Here is a 21,725-nt window from a genome sequence, read left to right as displayed (position 1 = left end):
TAGATTCAATAAGGTGACATTGACATATTGACATGATAGCATCATACAGTTGCTGCAGATTTGCCGGCTGCACATCCATGATGTGAATCTCCCGTTCCACTACAACCCAAAGGTGCTCTATTGAATTGAGATCTGGTGACTGTGGAGGCCATTTGAGTACAAATATCCCCCACACCATTACAGCACCACCACCAGCATGAACTTTTTATACAAGGCAGGATGGATCCATGCTTTCATGTTGTTGATGCCAAAATCTGATCCTACCATCCGAATGTTGCAGCAGAAATGAAGATTCATCACACCAGGCAACGTTTTTACAATCCTCTATTGTCCAATTTTGGTGAGCCTGTGTGAATTGTAGGCTCGGTTTCCCTGTGTGGTCTTCTGCTGCTGTAGTCCATCTGCCCTCAAGGTTCTGCGTGTTGTGCATTCAGAGATGCTCTTCTGCATACCTCGGATGTAAAGAGTGGTTATTTGAGTTACTGTTGCCTTTCTATCAGCTCGAACCAGTCTGGGCCCTTCTCCTCTGACCTCTGGCATCATCCAGGCATTTGTGCCCACAGAACGCACATTCTGACCATTCTCTGTAAACCCTAGAGATGGTTGTGTGTGAAAATCCCAGTACATCAGCAGTTTCTGAAATACTCAGACCAGCTTGTCTGGCACCAACAACCATGCCACGTTCCACGTCACTTGAATCAGCTTTCTTCCCCATTCTGATTCTCGGTTTGAACTGCAGCATGTCGTTTTGACCATGTCTACACGCTTAAATGCATTGAGTTGCTGCCATGTGATTGGCTGATTAGAAATTTGCGTTAACGAGCAGTTGGACAGGTGTACCTAATATATTGGCCGGTTAGTGTACTGTATGTAGTTTGAACAAACAGCAAAATATATTTTAAATGCTCATCTGCACTTCCATAATCATTAGTTTCACTTTTGAGGGAGAGAGAGAAGAAACATCTATATAGTTTTAACTCTATGCTCATGCTTTGTGAAAATAGCCTTACTCTTGAATGATCTTCTGGGTCAATGGACTGTTGAACTTTTCATCATCATTTTATTAGCCGGATCCATTTTTTTTCTTCCCTCTGCATGAGATCTCTCATTTTGCCTGCTGACTATTATTAGCGGGTTCTTTCTGGCTCTTAAACTGTTCTGCTCATTAATTTTAAGCAGATTAAGTGACATCACTAAATGCCCCAATATCTCACATTACATTTGTCGGTGCCGTTTATGAGGGTTATTCATGAGTTTATTATTATATTTCTGTACAAATATTTTTTTTCTGTATTAATTCATCTTAGGTCAGATGGATAATAGAAACAATGAAAATACAATATACATAATATAGATACATATACACATACACTGGGCAGCAAGGTGGCAGAGTGGTTAGCACTTGTCGAGTCCCAGCTGGGCCAGTTGGCATTTCTGTGTGGAGTATGTTTTCCCCATGTTCGTGTGGGTTCCTCCAAGTGCTCTGATTTCCCCCACAGTCCAAAGACATGCGCTAAAGTTGAATTGGGTAAACAAAATTGGCCGTTGTGTATAAGCGTGTGTGAATGATGTGAATGAGTGTATGGATGTTTTCATGCACTGCAACAATATTACCCTCATGTCCCAGAAATTGTTAATTGTCTTTATGGGTGATTTACAGGGATGCTAATCTAGCCAGACAAAATACGTTATTTTCAAGTAATGATGTGTTTCAGGCTTTAGTTCAGGATGCTTAAACAGCAAATGCGCCCAGGACTGCACCTGCGGAAACATCTTTGAACTCCTGACAGTGTTGTTCCACTGATCATGTCTTGTCTCGTTTCTTTGTGACAATTCCTGTCGTTACCAGGCCAACAAGTACAATCTCTCGCACAAGCCTGTCAGCAGATGCGCCAGAAGAGCAAGTTTTAAACACCAATTATCTCTAAGCTCAAAGTCAACTAAACAAGCTGCTCCCAGAATAGAGCATCATAGACTCGGTACAGGTGTCTGTTATGGGTGAAAAGGATGTTACAGTGCATGCAATTGATATTTTGCAAACATTTTGGGTTTGTTTTGAATAACTTTTTTCTTTAGTCACTGTACAAAATGCTAGACTCCACACCATTGACAACGTGAATTTGTATTTTATTTTACAAATTTAAGTGGATTGAACACTAAACAATTAAGTTGTCTTTAAAATAAATGCAAATAATCTATACACACTCTAAAAAGAACTCAAGAGATCTGTTATCACTACATATTTTAATACATTGTTGTAAGTTAAAATTCTAAATTGCTGATTAGATTAAACTTTTAAGTTGCCAGAATAGTTTTATTAAGTTTTCAAAACAGGTCAATATAGATAATTACATCAACTTAAAAATGCGTCTAATTTAAAGGTAAACATGTCTGTCAGTTAGTTTAAAAACTATATTTAACTTGTAGCAACCCAAAGAAATTGGGTTGATAAACTCAATTTTTCCAAATTAATGCTGTTGTTTTGTATTGTTAAGTTTACACACTAATGTTGAGCTGTTAAGAAAATATATTGCATGTGCAACATATTGTGGTTACTGATGGATTTTCCCATAAATTTTTGCTGTTTTTTTACAAGTCTAAGTGGATTAAACATTAAACAATAAAGTTGTCTCCAAAAAAATCAAGAATTGTGTTGTTACACATTTTAAATGTGTCTTTAAAAGTGTTTTTAAGTGCAAACAATCTATACACAGATGCAGTTGGGACTTTTATGCATGTTTTGTTGAGGTTGAGCTGTTGAAAAATATTGCATGTGCAATATATTGTGGTTCCTGACTGATTTTCCCATTCATTTCTCCTGTAAAGATTTTTAATAGGTCTCTTAAAGTGTTACAAGCCATAAACAAACCAAACAACTAGCTAAGAGGTGAATGACAACATTACAGACTTTGTTTACAAAGAAAGACATATTTGAAAAGAGCTATTGCACGCAATGGCTATAGTACTATAGTAGTATAACTATAGTAATACTATAGTAATACTATTGGCTATAGTAATATAACTACAGTCCCATGATGAATTATGAATGAGAATGACACAATTAAAAATGATGGAAAAAAATATTCACTGGTTGTATTTATAGAAACACTATATGAACAAGGCCATTAACATGAATCAACACATATAGTTCATGTACTAAAGTATAGTTAACTTCTAAAACAAAATCACCATTGACTTCCAATCCATGGTCACCATTTGCTTCCATAGCATTTTTTTCTACTATGGAAGTCAATGGTGACAATATCTTAGGTCAGACAGAAAATAGAAACATTGAAGAAGATGGATATTTGTATCTATTTCTCAGTGAATATAGGTAATATATTTTGGTGCATTTGAACAAATAGATTTATTAAATATATATATTTATTAAAATAATATTTTAGTCACCGAACATTTTTATAAATAGAAAGATAATACAAATAAATTCAAGCAAAATTTTGGAAAAATTTACAACTACAAAACTTCAACAAAATAAAAAAAAAATTTGTTTCTCTTGAATTTTGCTCTTTTTAAATTTTGTATTTAATATTTTTCTCTAACATTAACAATTAACAATTTGGGTGTGCTAATTTGGGACGATTATCATAATATATTTAGTTAGATTAGCTCTGCATTTGGCTTTAGTACTGACTAATCTAATGTTTATGCACAAATATAATATTGTGAAGATTCCTTTAGAAAATATTAATTTAAATGAGAGAATTGTGAGGGGTGTACTCATATATGCTGAGCACTGTACATAATATAGATACATATACACATACACATACACATACACTTTGAAACCACACAAAAGTTCAATTAAGAGGAAAGTATGAGAAAAACACAATTGTGCGCTAAATAATAATAATAATACATTTAAAATTACATGAATAAGCAATACACACACACACACACACACACACACATATATATAAGAATAAAAATAAATAAATAGCATTTTTTCTGCTATGAATGTCAATGGTGACAATTAACTCTTCAGTAACCAACATTTTCAAAATAGCTTGCTGTTCAACAACCAAAAAAGAAACTCATACAGGTTTGAAAAACAGTGGAGGATGAGAAAATGATGGCAGCGTTTCATTGTGAAACTGGACTACTCATTTAAGAAACATTATTACATTTTGATTCCAATCTAAATGTATTTTATGTAGACTAACTTCTGTGAAGCAACAGGTGTATTTAAGATGTTTTACCACTGAAGTTGGCTTACGAAGCGATCAGTGAAAACTTGAGTAAAAATATATCACCTTTCTATTTAATCTTTCTTTGATTTAAAAGAACAGAGCTTGCAAATTAATACTGATAGTATAACATAATGTTGAATGATAACAACTAAAAAACAAATTTGACCTTATATGAACGTGTGTAGATGCTTTGCGGTTTTTTTTGATAAATGTACTGTACGCACTATGTATCGGTTGGAGAGCCAGCACGCGCTCAGACACATTCGCGCGCTTTGGCGAGGGGTGGCCAGGCGCGCGTGCCAACCTTAAACAAACCCCATTTCGCGCCTCACCGCTCACACAGTGAAGATGGAGCTTGTTGAACACTGCTGTTGACGCGTGAAAAGACAAAAAAAATCCGGAAAAAAACATTAACAATACGTAAGAGGGGTGAAAGAGTGACGAAAGCGGGAAAAAACAAACCTGGTTGGATTCATAAACGATGGCTTTTTAGTTTTACCACGCTGAACTGAAAATGGGTGCAGGTTTCTACTGTTCCTCAGAAAAATAGTTTTCTCTCCTTCTGTTAAAAAGAACATCTTCATGGGATGTACGACTGGATATACGGATTTTAAACGCTTTTATTCCCCATTTTGCTTTCAGGTAATGTTACTTTTGGTGTTTGGCGTTTGTCTGTTGGAGTAAGTTACGTGTTGCGCGTGCTTGGAGGACGTAGGCTAACCGTCGCTTTATAACTCGTCGTTTGTCATATAAGGGGAAACTCGCAGTTTTGGATGTTTTTTTGCAGTTCACTGTGAGGAATGAACGCGCTTTTTTGCACCTGGGGCTAAGAATTCTCTGTTTTATACTTCACACAGAATGGCTCGCTTCGGAGACGATGTTCCCGGTCTGCTGGGAGCCGGGGATGGGGGTTCGGAGCGCAGTCGGAACCGGGATGCTCCGGCGGTATCCACAGGTGGAGTTTCACCAGCCTTCAAACAGACCAAAGCGCAACGAGCACGAACCATGGCCCTGTACAACCCCATCCCAGTCCGACAGAACTGCTTCACCGTCAACAGATCTCTCTTCATCTTTGGAGAGGACAACATCGTAAGGAAGTATGCCAAGAAGATCATAGAATGGCCATATCCTTTTGTCTAAACGGTAAAACACGCCCTGCCCCCCCCCCCCCCCCCCCCCCCCCCAAAAAAAGAAAAAAAAAACACAGTAGGTAGTAGGTGTTGACAGCACATGCGAATATGTTGTCAACACGTATTTACAAACGCACAAGCAACTCCTGTTTATATCTGCTGATACGAAATGGTCAAAATGGTCAGTGTCTGCCTAAATTTTAATCTGCTTTTACATGCTGCTTTTACTTCATTTTACAGGCTGTTTGAGTTTAAGGCTTTTTTATTTAAAAGACATGTTGATCATACAACAGGTGCATTCCTTTTGTATATCACCATTGTATTTATGAAGTGCATTCTTCACAACTCCACAGTTTTAGTTATTCAGAAATACATTAACAATGCAGACAGTCACAGTATAAATAAAGTCATTTTTGTGGGACTTAAAGTAAACGTTTATATAGCAGTCTAAATATGCTATAAAATAAATGCAATGAAGAAAGTTTTTATTGTTTTAAAAAAATAACTTAAAAAACTTTGCTTGCTCACATGCACATGCAAAATTATGGATTACACCATTAAAGCAAATTTTTTTTTGCTGACAGTTATGTCAACGTTAAAAAAAAACATTTTCAAGAATTTGGATATGCTATATTACATTTTAAATAATCTCCATCATTCTTATTTCTTACCAATTAACAGTGATTTGCATGTGTGAGATCTTCTGATAGGCAAGTATGCATATGCATTTTTATTCTACTTGACTTGATAATTGCACAAATTAAAAATGGATCTTTGCATTCTTTTTTACGTAAAAAAACAAAACAAAAAAATACATGTATAAAAAGTGTGTTATACATTTTAAAATACACTTAAAGTATTGCACATACACCCTCTGAACTGAATTGCCTTCAGGACCACGGACAGGGACATTCCAATAGGCTTTTCAGACTTCAAGACAGTGATTCAGGACATATTTATTGTAGAGACACGCAATTGAAGTCATAATTAGCCCCTCTTTGATTTTTTTTTTTTCTTTTTTAAATATTTCCCAAATGATGTTTAACAGAGCAAGGAAATTTTCACAGTATGTCTGCTAATATTCTTTCTTCTGGTGAAAGTCTTATTTGTTTTATTTCAGCTAAAATGAAAGCAGTTTTAATTTTTTAAAACCATTTTAAGGTCAAAATGATCAGCCCCTTTAAGCTATATATTTTTTCGATAGTCTACAGAACAAACCATCATTATACAATAACTTGCCTAATTACCCTAACTTGCCTAGTTAACCTAATTAACCTAGTTAAGCCTTTAAATGTCACTTTAAGTTGTTTAGAAGTGTCTTGAAAAATATCTAGCAAAATATTATTTACTGTTATCATGGCAAAGATAAAATAAATCAGTTATTAGAAATTAGTTATTTAAACTATTGTTTAGAAATGTCTTAACTTCTCTCCGTTAAACAGAAATTGGGGGAAAAAATAAACAGGGGGGCTAATAATTCTGACTTCAACTGTGTATTGTAACATATACGTGTTGTATCTAATTATAATGTATGAGTAAGTCTTCATTGGATGATGAGGTTTATGCTTTGTTGTGAGCTCTCTGTGTAATTAATTCTCTGTCAAGCTGGCTTCTGATGATGAGGAGACATATAAATATCATTGATAAGTTTATCAGGAGAGTGAGGAGGAGAGGTAAACCCAGAAACCACGTAATCCCCAGAGGAGGTGTTTGGACGCATGTCATTGATTGCCGACTTCAAAGTGCCACAGTGGGATTAAAAAAAGCCTTCTCTATGATGCAAATGTGATGAGTCAGTGACAGGAGATGATAAGGCCGTCGACCATAGCTGTCACAGGTGTGCACTACTAGAACAATTGTTGGGTTTTCATTTGCCCTTTTTTAATGTCACAGCACACTGTCCAGATTTCACTGTGTGGATTAGATGATACTTAAATTAGGCAGAGCTCTATGACTAACTGTAAAGAATCAGTAAATGCCTTGCTGTGAGAATGATTACAAGCATTATAGTTTTTAAGCTGTAAAGTCATTTAAGAAGATGATTTGAAAGTCTTTGTCAGGTCGACCATACTATGTGCAGATATTTGGATTGAATGACACAGGATTAATTTGACTCTGGAATCCATCTGTTGTTGCTTACTTAAAGATTAAACTAAATTGTTTACTAAAACTTGGCAGTCTTTGCCATAGGAATGTGATTTTTTTCAAATGGGTGCTACTGTACATAAATAGATAATGGAGGAAAAAGGCTGTGGTGTTCATTTTTGCCATAACTTGCAAAGTCTACTTTCATTTACATTTACATTTAGTCATTTAGCAGACGCTTTTATCCAAAGTGACTTACAAATGAGGACAAGGAAGCAATTTACACAACTATAAGAGCAGCAGTGAACATGTGCTATAGACAAGTTTCAGGTGTGTAAAGTCTAAGAAACAAAGCATTAGTAAAAATTTTTTTTTTTTTTTTTTTTTTTTTTTTGAGAGAGAGAGAGAGAGAGAGGGCACAGTTAGTGGTATAGCCAGAGAGGCAGTTGCAGATTAGGAAGAAAAGTGGAGACTAAACAGTTGCGTTTTTAGTCGTTTCTTGAAGACAGCAAGTGACTCGGCTGTTCTGATGTAGTTAGGGAGTTCATTCCACCAACTGGGCAGATTGAATGTGAGAGTTCGGGAAAGTGATTTCTTCCCTCTTTGGGATGGAACAACGAGGCGACGTTCATTCACAGAACGCAAGTTTCTGGAGGGCACATATATCTGCAGAAGTGAGAGCAGATACGAAGTAGCACAGCTAGAGGTCACTTTGTAAGCAAACATCAGAGCTTTGAATTTGATGCGAGCAGCAACTGGCAGCCAGTGCAAACGGGTGAGTAGCGGAATGACATGTGCTCTTTTGGGTTCATCAAAGACCACTCGTGCTGCTGCGTTCTGAAGCAGCTGAAGAGGTTTGATAGAACTAGCTGGTAGCCCGGCTAGCAGAGAGTTGCAATAGTCCAGTTTGGAGAGAACAAGAGCTTGAACAATGAGTTGAGCTGTATGTTCAGATAGGAAGGGTCGGACCTTTCTGATGTTGTAGAGTGCGAATCTGCAAGATCGAGCAGTTCTAGAAATGTGGTCAGAGAAGTTCAGTTGGTCATCAATTGTTACTCCAAGGCTTTTTACCATTTTGGATGCAGTGATGGTTTCTCCGTCCATCTGGATTGAAAAGTTATGGTGAAGAGACGGGTTGGCAGAAACTACAAGCATTTCCGTTTTCGTGAGGTTAAGCTGGAGATGATGATCTTTCATCCAGTGTGAAATGCCTGTGAATACTTTCTGTTGGAATATGTGGAAGTTTCACCTGCATAGCATTAACCACGCATACTAGGTTGTTTTTACCCATCATTGGGTCATAAATGGACAAACCCAACAGTTGGGTTGAAAAACTACATTTAAATTTAATTAAAAAAATTTACTTTGGGTTTGGAGCAGCACAGTGGGTAGCGCTGTTGCCTCACAGCAAGAAGGTCACTGGTTTAAGCCTTGGCTGGGTCATGTGGCATTTCTGTGTGGAGTGTGCATGTTCTCCCCGTGTTCTTGTGGGTTTCCTCCGGGTGCTCCGGTTTCCCCTCACAGTCCAAAGACATGCGCTTTAGGTGAATTGGGGAAGCTAAATTGTCCGTAGTGTTTGTGGGTGAATGAGTGTGTATGGATGTTTCCCAGTGATGAGTTGCAGCTGGAAGGGCATCCGCTGCGTAAAACATCTGCTGGATAAGTTGGCGGTTCATTCCACTGTGGTGACCTCTGATTAAGAAAGGGACTAAGTCAAAAAGAAAATGAATCAATGAACATTGGGTTTGTCCATATTGGACTCAAATTAGGCTTAATGCAATCCAGAATTTTCATTTGAAGAGCTCTGAAATGGTAAAATAAATAGATGAGGCAGAATAACATGTTTTGGGTAGTCTATCAGACCTTTGCTGAGAAACGCTTATAGGAATATGATTGTGCAACAAGAATGTGATTTCTTTTTTGAAATGGATGCTACTGTACCTAAATAGATAATGGAGGAAAATAGCTGTGGCATTCATTTTTGCCAAAACTTGCAAAGTCTACTGACAAAATTTGTGGAAATTCCACCTGCATATCTTTAACAAGGGATGTCCAGATCCGATCACATGGTTTCAGACTTGATCAGAGTCAGACGTCAGCTTGAAGTGGAAAGCTCGAGTATGTCTGCGGTCTGGAGGTATTATAAAGATGACGACAACATTGCCATAGCAAACTGTGAGATATGTAAACTTGGGATTTCCTGCCGGTATTTTAAGTGAAGGTGCTATTTTTTTTTATATCAGATTTTTAAAAATATTTACTGTTTATAAATATTTACTAAAGTCCAAAAGTGAAGAATTTATGTTATTTATTACTTGATTGTTAACAAACAGAGCACTTTTGTAAGGTATCTTCAATGTAACAGAGTTATTGAATGTTAAAATAAGGTGAATTAAATAAAAAAATAAGAAACATTGTTCTTCTTTACTCTTAGTAAATGTATTATAGAAGTATCGGATCGGGTTTAGGTATCGGTAGATACTAAAAATCAAAAGACTCAGAAAAAACCTGATCGGGACATCCCTAGTTTTAACCATGCTCTAAATAATGCTGGCTTGTTTCCACCAATTGCTGGGTCAAACATGGACAAACTCAACAGTTGGGTTGAAAAATTACCATTTGTCCATATTTGACCCAAATTTGGGTAAATGTAATGCAGTATTTTTTATTGATGAGGTATAATGAATAGATGAGGCAGAAACGCTTATGGGTAAATGATTGTAATATAACAGCCAAACATGTTGTTATGAGTATTATTTGTTTATTTATTTTTTTATATATCTCTATTTCTGTGACATTTGATGTTATATTTGATATCAGCTAAGCAGCGATTTGTCAGGCATCTAAAAAAACATCTAAATGCCAAATGAGTATGCATGCTAAAAAGAGAAACTTCTCACACTGTGCGGGCGAGGGCTGCAGAGTGTGAACCAATCTGAGTTTAACGCGGAGGTGTCATTTCCAAAGAAGAGAGACTTTTGATAACACGTCAGCTCTTGTGTTTCCCTTGGCTTTAATCCTTTGCTTGTGTTGAATGTCATTCCTGTTGTTTTCAATGACACCAAGGAGGGAAGAAATTGGAGTGGCCACATGCTGTGATCATGTAACAAAAAACAGTTTAGATGTTTGCTGATGCTTGTTGTACGACAGTAACATGCTGCAGGTTAAAAGCTGTTCAGCAGCGTAATGATGAAAGAAAGAGAGCGATTTAGGGCGGTGATATCATGGAAATGTTCTTGTCTGCGTTGATTGATATCCTTTTGTGCGTTCCCTCTTTCATTCGCGGCAGCGTGACTCAGAATGCATGTGTTTGCCTGCATGTTAAATTCAATTATAGCATCTATCTGGTCTCAGCTCTCTCGTGCACCTAATGGCCCACTTGCGACATAATGCAAGTGTCAGTGTCTGCGATCACTTCAGGCAGATTTTAAGCATATGGTCACACATCTCCAGCTCTTAGGCTGAGAGCTTCAGGGAGCTGAAGAGACGGAGGCCCTGCTAATGTTCCTTTAGTGACTTGGCATTGCCCCAAAATAAATAAAACCAGAGTCTGTTCTTAAGAGAAGGGAGAAAAATACATCCCCTTGGGACTAGTGCTCCAATGTATTACATAGAAAGATCAACTGTGCAATTAAATGCATGTCGTAAGTTCATTATGGTTTGGATTTGCTGTCATTAATAGCCAGTGGTAACGAGTTGGCAGTATTTTATGTCTTTAGAGCTGTTCACTCTTGAATGAGGAATCACTCTGTTTCTAAACTTTAGAGAACTGCCTACTGAGGGATCCATCAAGCTACTGAAACAACCTGTGTTCACATTTATAATTTGGTTTTCTTGATTTGTTTGGTCTGGATAAATACAGATACATTAGTCCTGGTTTGCTTAGAGTTCACACTGTCATTTTTTTTTAAAAACAGACAACAACTTTATTGTTGATGGATCTTATGAAACATCCAAATGCTTGGTCCTGAGCTAAAAGTGATTGTTGAAATTTGAAAAACGTTTCATACATTAACAAAGTTCTTCCCCAAGAAAATGTGTTTCTAACACCTGAACTACACTATAAGGGCCAAAGTTGCATCTATGATAGGAAATCACTGGTATACATGAGCATTATGTATTTTAATGCTTGCATCCTGTGACGTCATGTCTGCTTTTGATTCATTTAGATGTCTTCATATTTTGCATTCATATTTCAGCCGAACCACACTAGTTCATTTGGAACTTGATTAAGATCTGTCTTTTCAGTGGTATTGTTTGCTTGTTTGATGAGCACCAATGTTTAGAGGGCACTATTAGAATAGGAAAATATTAATGCAAAATTAATTGTAAGTCAAGTGTCTTGTCTTAGTCTGGTCTCATTGTTTAACACAGAGATTCCTAAAGTAGGGCCCGTGGGCCAAAGTTGACCCATGGCAACCTTTGATTTGACCCGTTATCCCATCTGAGAAGAGATTTAGAATTATGGGAAGGCGGGGGCGAATGCCTTTAAAAGAGATTGTTATTTATAATTTAATGTAATATTGTTTGTTTAATTGTCGAGCTACAAAAAAAAAAAAACTGAAATAAAATGTTTCAATTGAATGTTGTGCATATATGTTTAAAAATATAAGTTCTGCCACATGAAGAGGCAGCATGGTAGCGTAGTGGGTAGCACAATCGCCTCACAGCAAGAAGGTCGCTGGTTCGAGCCCCGACTGTGTCAGTTGGCATTTCTGTGTGGAGTTTGCATGTTCTCCTTGTGTTTGTGTTCCTCCGGGTGCTCCGGTTTCCCCCACAAGTCCAAAAACATGATTTAGGTGAATTGGGTTGGCTAAATTGTCCGTAGTGTATGTGTGTGAATGAGTGTTGGTGTTTCCCAGTGATGGGTTGCAGCTGGAAGAGCATCCGCTGCATAAAACATATGCTGGATAAGTTGGTGGTTCATTCCACTGTGGCGACCCCAGATTAATAAAGGGACTAAGCTGAAAAGAATATGAATGCATGAATGAATGTCACATGAAGATAGAGGACAATGCACAAGGAGGAATACTCTTGACTCGTGAATTTAACATTGAACTCCATTATGTTATAAATATGTTTGTTTATATTTTTATTGTAGGAAGTTCATTATAAAATTGTTTTTAAAAAGTATTATTAATACGATTAAAGTTTTTTTCTATTTATTTTTAAACATTAATACATTAAGAAATTACCATTGCAGCTTTAATGGTACTTTATATTTACCTTCAACCCACTACCCTCAATAAAGTTTTGCTTTTAGCCCTTCATAAGCAAAAGTTTGGGCACCCCTCGTCTAACCCACATAGGAAATTCAAATACTTCCTGAATGAATGCTTCTTGTTGCATCATATGGCACTGTATGGCACTTGTGGAAGTCCATGACAAAACTCCTGCATGTCTCATATCTATAATTCAGCCAAACAATGCAGGAAACAGCTGTTGAATAAGTCTTTTCAAGGTTTATTTCATTGTAAAACAAACACACTGTGACCTTCCCAAGTGCAAACCAGCTCTTTTATTATCTTGTCAAGCTTTTTTTTGAGTTTTTCTAGATGCTGATGACATCAGTGAAGGTGTCATCAGCATGCTGGTGTTTGTATTATTATGGATTCCTCAAGGTTACATCAAGGAAGCTTTAGAGATAGATTTAGTGTCTTCTCCTCTGAAAAATGTAGCTTTAAATTGACATAAAGAAAGTTTAATCACCATAATTCAAACAGATTGTGCTTCAATTTATATGCAGGTTGCTGTGTGAGGCTCGAACCAGCCCCCTGCTTGCTGTAAACGATTATTTTATTTATTTATCTATTTTTTTTTTGCCCTCATAGTTGACATTTTTGTACAGTAAATATGCTCACAAATTAAAAGTGAGAGATTTCTGAAAGAAAGTTGCATTACTTTAATTTAAAATAATTAAAGGAAACAAACACTATCTACTATCTATGATTATTTATTGAACATTAACGTTGAACAGCTGAAATAAAACACACATTGTCTAAAACTTAATATATAAATAAATAACTTGCACTTTTTGAAACAAAATAAATAGTCATATAAGCATCAGAAAATAGAAAATAAGCAGTATCTCTTTTAAATAAAGTAACTCTTGTATATCCTGTAAATAATATTTTAAACAGTGCATTTCTTGCATCTTCTGTAAACAAATATTTTAATGTAAATAATGTAAAATATGCCATCTCATGGCATCTCTAGCGCAGCTTTCAATCATTGTCAATGTAGTGCAAAGTAAAGGCTCAAGAATAGGCCCATGGTCCTACTTGACCAGAGATCAGATGTGGCTGCAAAGTGGCTGCAGAAAAATAAATCTGCCTCAGCCTTTAACAGAGCAGGGTCACTTAATTCCACATGCGGTAGGGAAAACAATTGAAACAATCGTCCGGCAAAAATTTGATCGATTATAGGTTCTGAATGTCAATTATAATTACTTTTCGATTAATTTCCAAGCCGTAGTGGAACAGCATTTGCAGTATCAGCATGTGGTGAAATCAGACACTGCCCAGTTTTGCTCATTTTCTTTCTTGTGTTTCTAGTGACATTTCCTTTTTTAGAATTTCTAACGTTTTAATTGTGCATTTTAGAAACATCAGAAATCAGTGGCTTTTAAAAAGGATTATTGAAGCTTAAGCTTTTTAACATGGATTTGTTTCATATCATTAGTACATGTATAATGTATTTGTAATTTATTTATTTATTACAGCAATGGATTCATTGGCTGTTGAGCTTACTCACTTTCATTACTGCCAAGTTTCCATTATGAAGTGATTTGTCCTAAAAGTTGAAGATGGTTGATGTTTGATGTATAAATATGAGGATGACATTTCAGACCAATGAGATCTACAGTAAGGGTTTTTTGCAATCATAAAGTCTAATTAGAAAAAATAAAATGTTTTTTTTGTGTTGGTTTGTTTGTGACACACCTCTCCTCATATGCACACACAAACATGCACACAGAGAAGCCTGTGGCATAAGCAAAGGTCACACCGGTTTGCAAAACAGCATGTTCACGAGCCCTGTGTGGTGCAGCATCGACAACCTGTGTGTGAGAGCGGTAATTTAGGAAGGCTTTGTTTGAAGTGCCGCTCGACGTGTGATTTGAGCTCAGGCTGGTGGAGTGCTGGAAGGAGGGACAGAGATGCGTCTGGAGAGAAATGCAGTCACTCTCTGGATTGTAAAACTTACAGATGGAGTCATTAGGGAAGAGCATGTTTGTTAGGGTGTGTGTAGGCAGTGAATGTTGGAAGCACGTGTTGTTGCATCTGTTAGTGACGCACATGGATGGGAGATCGTTTGGAGATGTCATTATTTGGCATCACGGGTACTGAAGTGGGCCACTTTTGCTGAGGTGGTCAGGTGGACTGGATGGCTGTGACGGGTCGATGGTGTCTGCGGGAAAGACAGGGGTTTAATGAAGCGATTGGGCTGCTGTGCTGCTCGGCCGGTGGGGAAGCCGCAGCTGTTCACCCCTCTGATCCCCACTGTGTGGCTGAGGGAGGAAGTACCCCATCGTGCCCATGCTTACTCAATAATTGATCCTGTCAATCGGCCCTATGCCTCCCTTCAGTGAACAGGAGAGGGAGAAACAGAGGTTGATGTGGGGGCTACTAAGGATTCTTCATGCCTTAATCGAGTTTGGAAAACCACCTGAGGAATGAAGCCTGTTTGCTTTCCCAAGTCATGTTTCTGGTTCTGTTGTCCTTACTGTGTCTTATTATTCTAAAGAATAAGTTTGCATTCATTAAATTCATTTTAATCATTCATTCATTCATTTTCCTTCGGCTTAGTCCCTGATTTATCAGGGGTCACCACGGTGGAATGAACCACCAACTTATCCAGCGTATGTTTTATGCAGCTAATTCCCTTCCGGCTGCAACCCAGTACTGAGAAACACCCATACACTCTCACATTCACACACTATGGCCAATTTAGTTTATTCAATTCACCTACATCGTATGTCTTTGTACTTGTGGGGGAAACCGGAGCACCTGGAGAAAACCCACGCCAACACAGGAAGAACATGCAAACTCCACACAGAAACGCTAACTGACCCAGCTGGGACTCGAACCAGCAACCACCGTGCTCCCCTTCATTGTAATCATTTATCTGGTTTCACTTGGAGGTATGCCACAATAATCAGGAATCAGAGCATTTTCTTGGTGTTAAATATGAACAGTTGTTTAAAAGTTTCATGTATGTCATGTATGAAAGTCTATGGCCAATTTAGTTTATTAAATTATAATTTAATAAATAATCAAATCATTTATTCAATTCTTGTGAATTGAAATGAACACAAGGAGAACATGCAAACGGCACACAAAAAACGCCAAGTGACCCAGCCGGGACTCAAACCAGCAACCACCCCTTCATTTTAATCCTTTATGAAAATATGTTATATAGGTCATGCAGGGTGTTATTAATGAAAACGAGAGTTGATCAGGAACGACAATATCGGCAAATCAGCAATTAGAATGTTTTCTGAAGACTCACTCGTGAAACACTAATTTGCAGGAATACATTTTATTTTAAAATATGAAAATTTTAAATCACTTAATATTAAAATTTAAATGGTTATTTTAAATTATAAAAAAAAAATCACAATATGGCGACATGGTGGCTCAGTGGTTAGCACCTCACAGCAAGAAGGTTGTCCCAGCTGGGTCAGTTGGCATTTCTGTGTGGAGTATGTTCTCCCTGTGTTCACGTGGGTTTCCTGCGGGTGCTCCAGTTTCCCCCACAGCCCAAAGACATGCGCTACAGGTGAATTTGGTAAACAAAATTGGCCGTGGTGTATGTGTGTGAATGTGAGAGTGTATGGGCTTTTCCCAGTACTGGGTTGCAGCTGGAAGGGCATCTGCTGTGTAAAACATATGCTGAATAAGTTGGTGGTTCATTTCGCTGTTGCAACCCCTGATGAATAAAGGAACTAAGCTGAAAAGGAAATGAATGAGTTTCACAATATGATTGTATTATTGATTAAACAATTTTCTTTCCAGTATGAAGATGCAGAAACAGAAACCAACCAAGTTCAGATATGTTTGTGATGTTATGAATATTGTAATGTCTCTCGCTCTGTTTTTCTATTCATTCTCCTCCTCTCTCTGTATCTCCCCTAATCACTTTCTCTCAAGCTGCAATCTCTCATTGAATTGAAATGCAATTCATTCATTTTGCTCAGTGAAAAACACTTACATAGGAGATACAATGAACTAGATCACATTCCATTGCCACATCTTGCAGCTTTTTTAAAAATCTCTTCCAGTAAAACATTAGATTTTGAGTGAAAGACAATGGAGGAGAGAGAAAGGGTTTTTTGATAAAGTCACTGAAGTTAGATGCTTCTGGACTATTCAGTAGCACCAAGGTTTCTGAGCTAAGAGCTGATGAGGTGCAATATTAAGTATCGTGTGTCATGGCGAATACAGTAAAAGGATGTTTGTGTAGTCAGTATTGATTGTACGGATGCATTCGGCAGCATGTAGAGAACACTGGTGGCTCAGAGACCATATTAACTCCTGAGTACTGACTTATGGCAGACAGAGGAGAGCCTGTTGCCACGGATACCTCTCTGTCTCTCTCTCTTTTAGTTCTCGCTCTCTTTCTCTATTGCTCTTTCTCAGATTGCAATGGCTGTAGTCTCTCTTTCTCTCTATGAGTCTTTCACTTTTCATAAAAGCTAAAATAACGTCTTTATGTGTTAAGTGACTCCAAAGAAAAGGGATCATGAACTGAGAAAATCAAAGTTCCCTTGATATTTGAAATTTTTTTTTGTTGATTTCCGAACTTAAAATATACATTCAAATGTCTAAAAACAGCTGATACCTGTCAACATTGTGATGTGAAAATAAGGGATCATTTGAAATAAACAGTTGAAATCATCAGTAATATGTTTGGTCACACTTTATTTTGATGGTCCATTTGTTGAATTTAAGTTACATTGCATCTACATGTCAACTAATGCTCATGAGATTACAAGTAGACTGTTAGGTTGGGGTTAGGGTTAGAGTTACTGTAAGCAGGTTGCACACCGGAAGCACCGCTCGGCACCGCGACACGGCGCGCACATGACAGTTAAAAGTATCACACACCAGACGCGACATTCGCATAATATTTAACATGAAACTAATCAGATGGCGCTCTGTGGCGAGAAATGAGAAATGAACAGTGTCCTGAGTCGAGGCTGGGCGCCGCGGACAGCCGCCGACTTTCAGGGTCAGTGTGTGTACCCTGATAGAAACCTATATTTAGAATTCTGTAATGTATGGCGCTGCGTGGCGCTGCCTGTGTGACCTGCTTTAGGGTTAGTGTAAGTTGACATGTACTTTCAAAGTTTCTTATAGTCAGTTAAATGTCTGTTAAAAGAGCAGTATCAACAGATATTAAGCATGCAGTCAACTAATACTCAAATGGACCATCAAAATAAAGTGTTACCATGTTTTTATTAATATCATTATTATTTACAAAGGATAGAATAAATAGTACACATTAAAAAAAGCTGCAAATAAATTAGCAAACAGTTTATCCTATTAAAATTAATATCTAATATAAAGAAATTGAATCAAGTAATCAAATCTCATTAACCTTTTCTTCACTGTATAAATTAAACATTCTGATTAAAGAGCAGTGAAAAAATCTCATTTAAATTTTTCATTTGATCACAATAAATAACAGAGGTGTTATGCTCATTTAAAACATAATTTGTTGTGTTTAAACCCCCCGCCTAGATTGGCATGTTTAGATGTTATTATTATTATGTGTATATGTCAGTTTAGTTCACTCTCCTTAAAATCGCATGTGGAAAATTCATGTGGAAAACAGCACTATGGAGCAAGTCTGACAGTCATGCACAGCTACATGGGAAAGCAAGGTTGCAAAAGGAAGTGGTGTTAGTGAAGCCAGCAGGGGGCACTCAACCTGCGGTCTGTGTAGGTCCTAATGCCCCAGTATGGTGAAAGGGACTCTATACTGTTCAGTGAGCGCAGTCTTTCGAATGAGAAAACTGAGTTAAACCAAGGTCTTGACTCTCTGTGGTCATTAAAAATCCCAGGATGTTCTTCGAAAAGAGTCATCCTGGCCAAACATGAACTGACTAAAGATTGCATAGGAGGGGCAACCGTGCCTATAATGGAAAAGAAGGGAATCTCTCCGTTTTTACAGGAAAATATCTTTACGGGATGATTGCAGGATAGAACTTTAAAAAACAGGAGAATCCCAGGAAAAACAGGAGGGTTGACGGGTATGACTTATGCTGAACCCAACCTGCCATTTTTTTAATGTATAAGTATCTTGAGCAGAAGATCTAATAATTTGATCCTTTTAGGGAAGTCAAAACAGGGCAGAAAATAGCATGTTAATTGTAAAAATTATAGTCTTTATTAATATTGTTATTACGTACTATTATGAATTAATTAATTAATAATAAAAATGAAAAAAAAAACATTTAAAAGGCTCTTTTTTAACCTTAAATACTCTAAACAAATATTGCTCATAGTATGAGGAAACCAGTACTTGAACATATGTTAAATTTACTGTTTATGCCAGTGGCAACATGCTGACATGAGTACCATGCTTTTAGAAAGCAAAGTCTGAGCTTAATTTAATTAACACAAACTGAGGTAAAGGAAGGCACAGAAGTGAGAGAGTTCCCCAGAGGTCTGTCCTCCAGCTGCCTGTTCTATTTGTACTGAACTCTTGCTCTTCTCTCCTTTAAGCAGATTTGAGCTCTTTTATTTAATGTGTATTCATCCCCACACACACTGGCAGAAATTGGCTGGTGCCCACATTGCAAAATGCAGCATTTTTCTGTGCACATGCAAATCAGTTGCTGAACATGAACTAACAACTGTAGTAAGTATCTGCTCTCTTTTATTTGACAGTGGTCGTGATTAGAGCTGCATAATTCTGGATAAAATGAGAACAACTTTTTTTTTCTGCTTAGAATGAAGATAATGATTCTTCACTATTCTGTAGAACGTCTGTAGATTTACCCCTGTAAATTATGTTTTCAAATAAGATGGCAATAAAATATGACATAATACTCTTTGCTTCAGTCAAGTTTAAAGAAATGTGATACAAAGAAAAGGTAAGCCTAATATGTAAAAAATAGGGTTACTGATATTGTATGCTCGATAATGTATGCTAAGAATAAGTTTAATATTAGTATTGTTGTTATTCGCAAACATCAAGTCAAGTTGTTTATTGTCATTCAGCTACATGTGTGGACATACAGAGGAATGAAATGCTGCGTCTTGCAGGACCAAGGTGCTACATAAATTAATCCTAAATACAAACACAACACTGGACATAAGAGCTATTAAAAAACTATACAACTATACTACTTAACTATACAAATAAGACAGGCAAGTACTTTTACATGAGATTGAACAATGTTGTGATGGATATTGTGCAAAAGAGGTATTAAAGGTGAATATTGTGCAAAAGTGGTACATAAAATATGAAATGTGGTAAAAAAAAAATGTAATAATAATAAAAGGCTAAAAATTAATTAAGGTTAAAATGTTAAATTTTGTATAGAAAATTGTACTGTAAACTTTAAATATGCTTGCACTCTATCATCATGGACTACATATAGATACCGTAGACAATGAATGCCTGTGAATAATTATAATTTAATTGTTTTAATGGTTCTCATTATGAATGATTGTAAGTGTAAGGTCTTGAAATCTGAAAGTGTGTGCTGTTCTGCTGTGTACAGAGAGCATAGCACCAATGATGTTATTAATATGTACACCAGCAACCATAAGTAATAACAAGATTTTAAATTTGTATTGTTCCTTAACCTTCTTCCCCAACTCCGTTTGAATACATGATCCTGGCCACCATTATTGCTAACTGCATCGTCCTAGCCTTGGAGCAGCACCTGCCTGGAGAAGACAAGACACCCATGGCTAAGAGACTTGTAAGGACGCACCTACACACTTATTCATAAACTACACCCAAGAACCATTGCATCGATTCTCTGTTTTGACTTGAAAGGAAGATGGCTAAAGATATTTAAATGTAGCACAGCCATTCTCTCTTGTGCTCTAGTTTTCTTTGTTCTTGACAACTTTATTCAGACTGTAGTTTCCCCCGTTGAATCACTCACCACAAGCTAATTATTCCCATTCAAAGAGTATTTCCATACTGTTTTACTTCTGTGACATATTTCTGAGGAGTTCTTGTTTAAATAGAGGCAAGCAGTTACACTCTTGCCTCAAAAATGAAATGTAAATTGATACTAAAATTGTAATAACTGAGATTAGATGAATTGAACAAATTTTTTAACACATACTGTATGTATAAAAGGATGTTTCACACCCGGTCCCTTTTCTTTTCTCAGGAAAAAACAGAGCCCTACTTCATAGGAATGTTTTGCTTTGAAGCTGGAATAAAAATCATTGCTTTGGGATTTGTATTCCACAAGGGCTCTTACCTGAGGAATGGTTGGAACGTCATGGACTTTATTGTCGTATCGAGTGGGTGAGTGATGCCTGTTTTACTTTATAATGAAGCTGAATTTGCTGATTTAAAGGTCCCCTTAAGTGCCTTAAATGCACACTTTTGTTTGATGTGTGGATTTCAAGTAAAACGAGGACAGGCTAGCATCAATTACATATCAATTAGCTCCTCTCCTTTTTGAAAAATAGCCAATAGTGTTTTGTTCATTTGTTTATATCTGCGCCAGTCAGAGTCGTTGATCTAAAGCGCATCTGACTCATCATGACAGCCACAGTCTATATTAGCAGTGCAATGCAATAGTCTGTCTACCCATTTTTTGTCCGATATGGTTTGTGGTCTGTGTCGACTCATGCATGTGTGCTGCCTGCCATATCTGTGGATGAGAGCAAACCATGTGTGTGCACACTGTGGCTGTTTGTTTTCATTTAGCCCAATGGAAAGTATATTTACTCTGTCTGAATTGTTTATGCTCTACACTAAATAGAAATGACACTTTGTACCAGTTTTAAAAAATTACTGTAATTTGTTACTGCTTTTGTTTTTAGTTTTTCTCAAAGTATAATTTAACTTAAGTTCAAACTATAAAGTTTCATTTAATATAAAATATTTATTGTGGTAAAGAAAAAATTACATTTACACTAAGTAAAAATATTGTTTAAAATATTTTACAGTTAATTTTTACAGATTTTAGCTGTGTCTATGGGCGATGTGACAGAAGTCTTATCATGATTTAAGTCATTACAAATCCTGATAACAATATCTGTCACAATATGGTACTTTTTCTGTAAATTCAATCAAACCATAGTTGAATATTTATGTTGAC

General features: G+C 36.8%; 1 protein-coding gene across 1 annotated transcript in view; it reads left to right on the top strand.

Annotated features, from left to right (window-relative positions):
- The first annotated feature begins 5,066 nt into the window (after nucleotides 1-5,066).
- The window catches only part of LOC130233740 (probable voltage-dependent R-type calcium channel subunit alpha-1E), a 124,414-nt gene continuing 107,755 nt past the window's right edge, over nucleotides 5,067-21,725 (top strand). The window contains exons 1-3 of the mRNA XM_056463919.1: nucleotides 5,067-5,332; nucleotides 20,255-20,360; nucleotides 20,784-20,923. Coding sequence (XP_056319894.1) covers nucleotides 5,067-5,332; nucleotides 20,255-20,360; nucleotides 20,784-20,923 — 512 coding nt within the window. The remainder of the gene's footprint in view (nucleotides 5,333-20,254; nucleotides 20,361-20,783; nucleotides 20,924-21,725) is intronic.

This window comes from Danio aesculapii, chromosome 8 (assembly GCF_903798145.1).
Source record: "Danio aesculapii chromosome 8, fDanAes4.1, whole genome shotgun sequence".
Taxonomy (NCBI): domain Eukaryota; kingdom Metazoa; phylum Chordata; class Actinopteri; order Cypriniformes; family Danionidae; genus Danio; species Danio aesculapii.
Note: the sequence above shows the minus strand (reverse complement) of the source record. Positions and strands in the feature narration are given on the sequence as shown.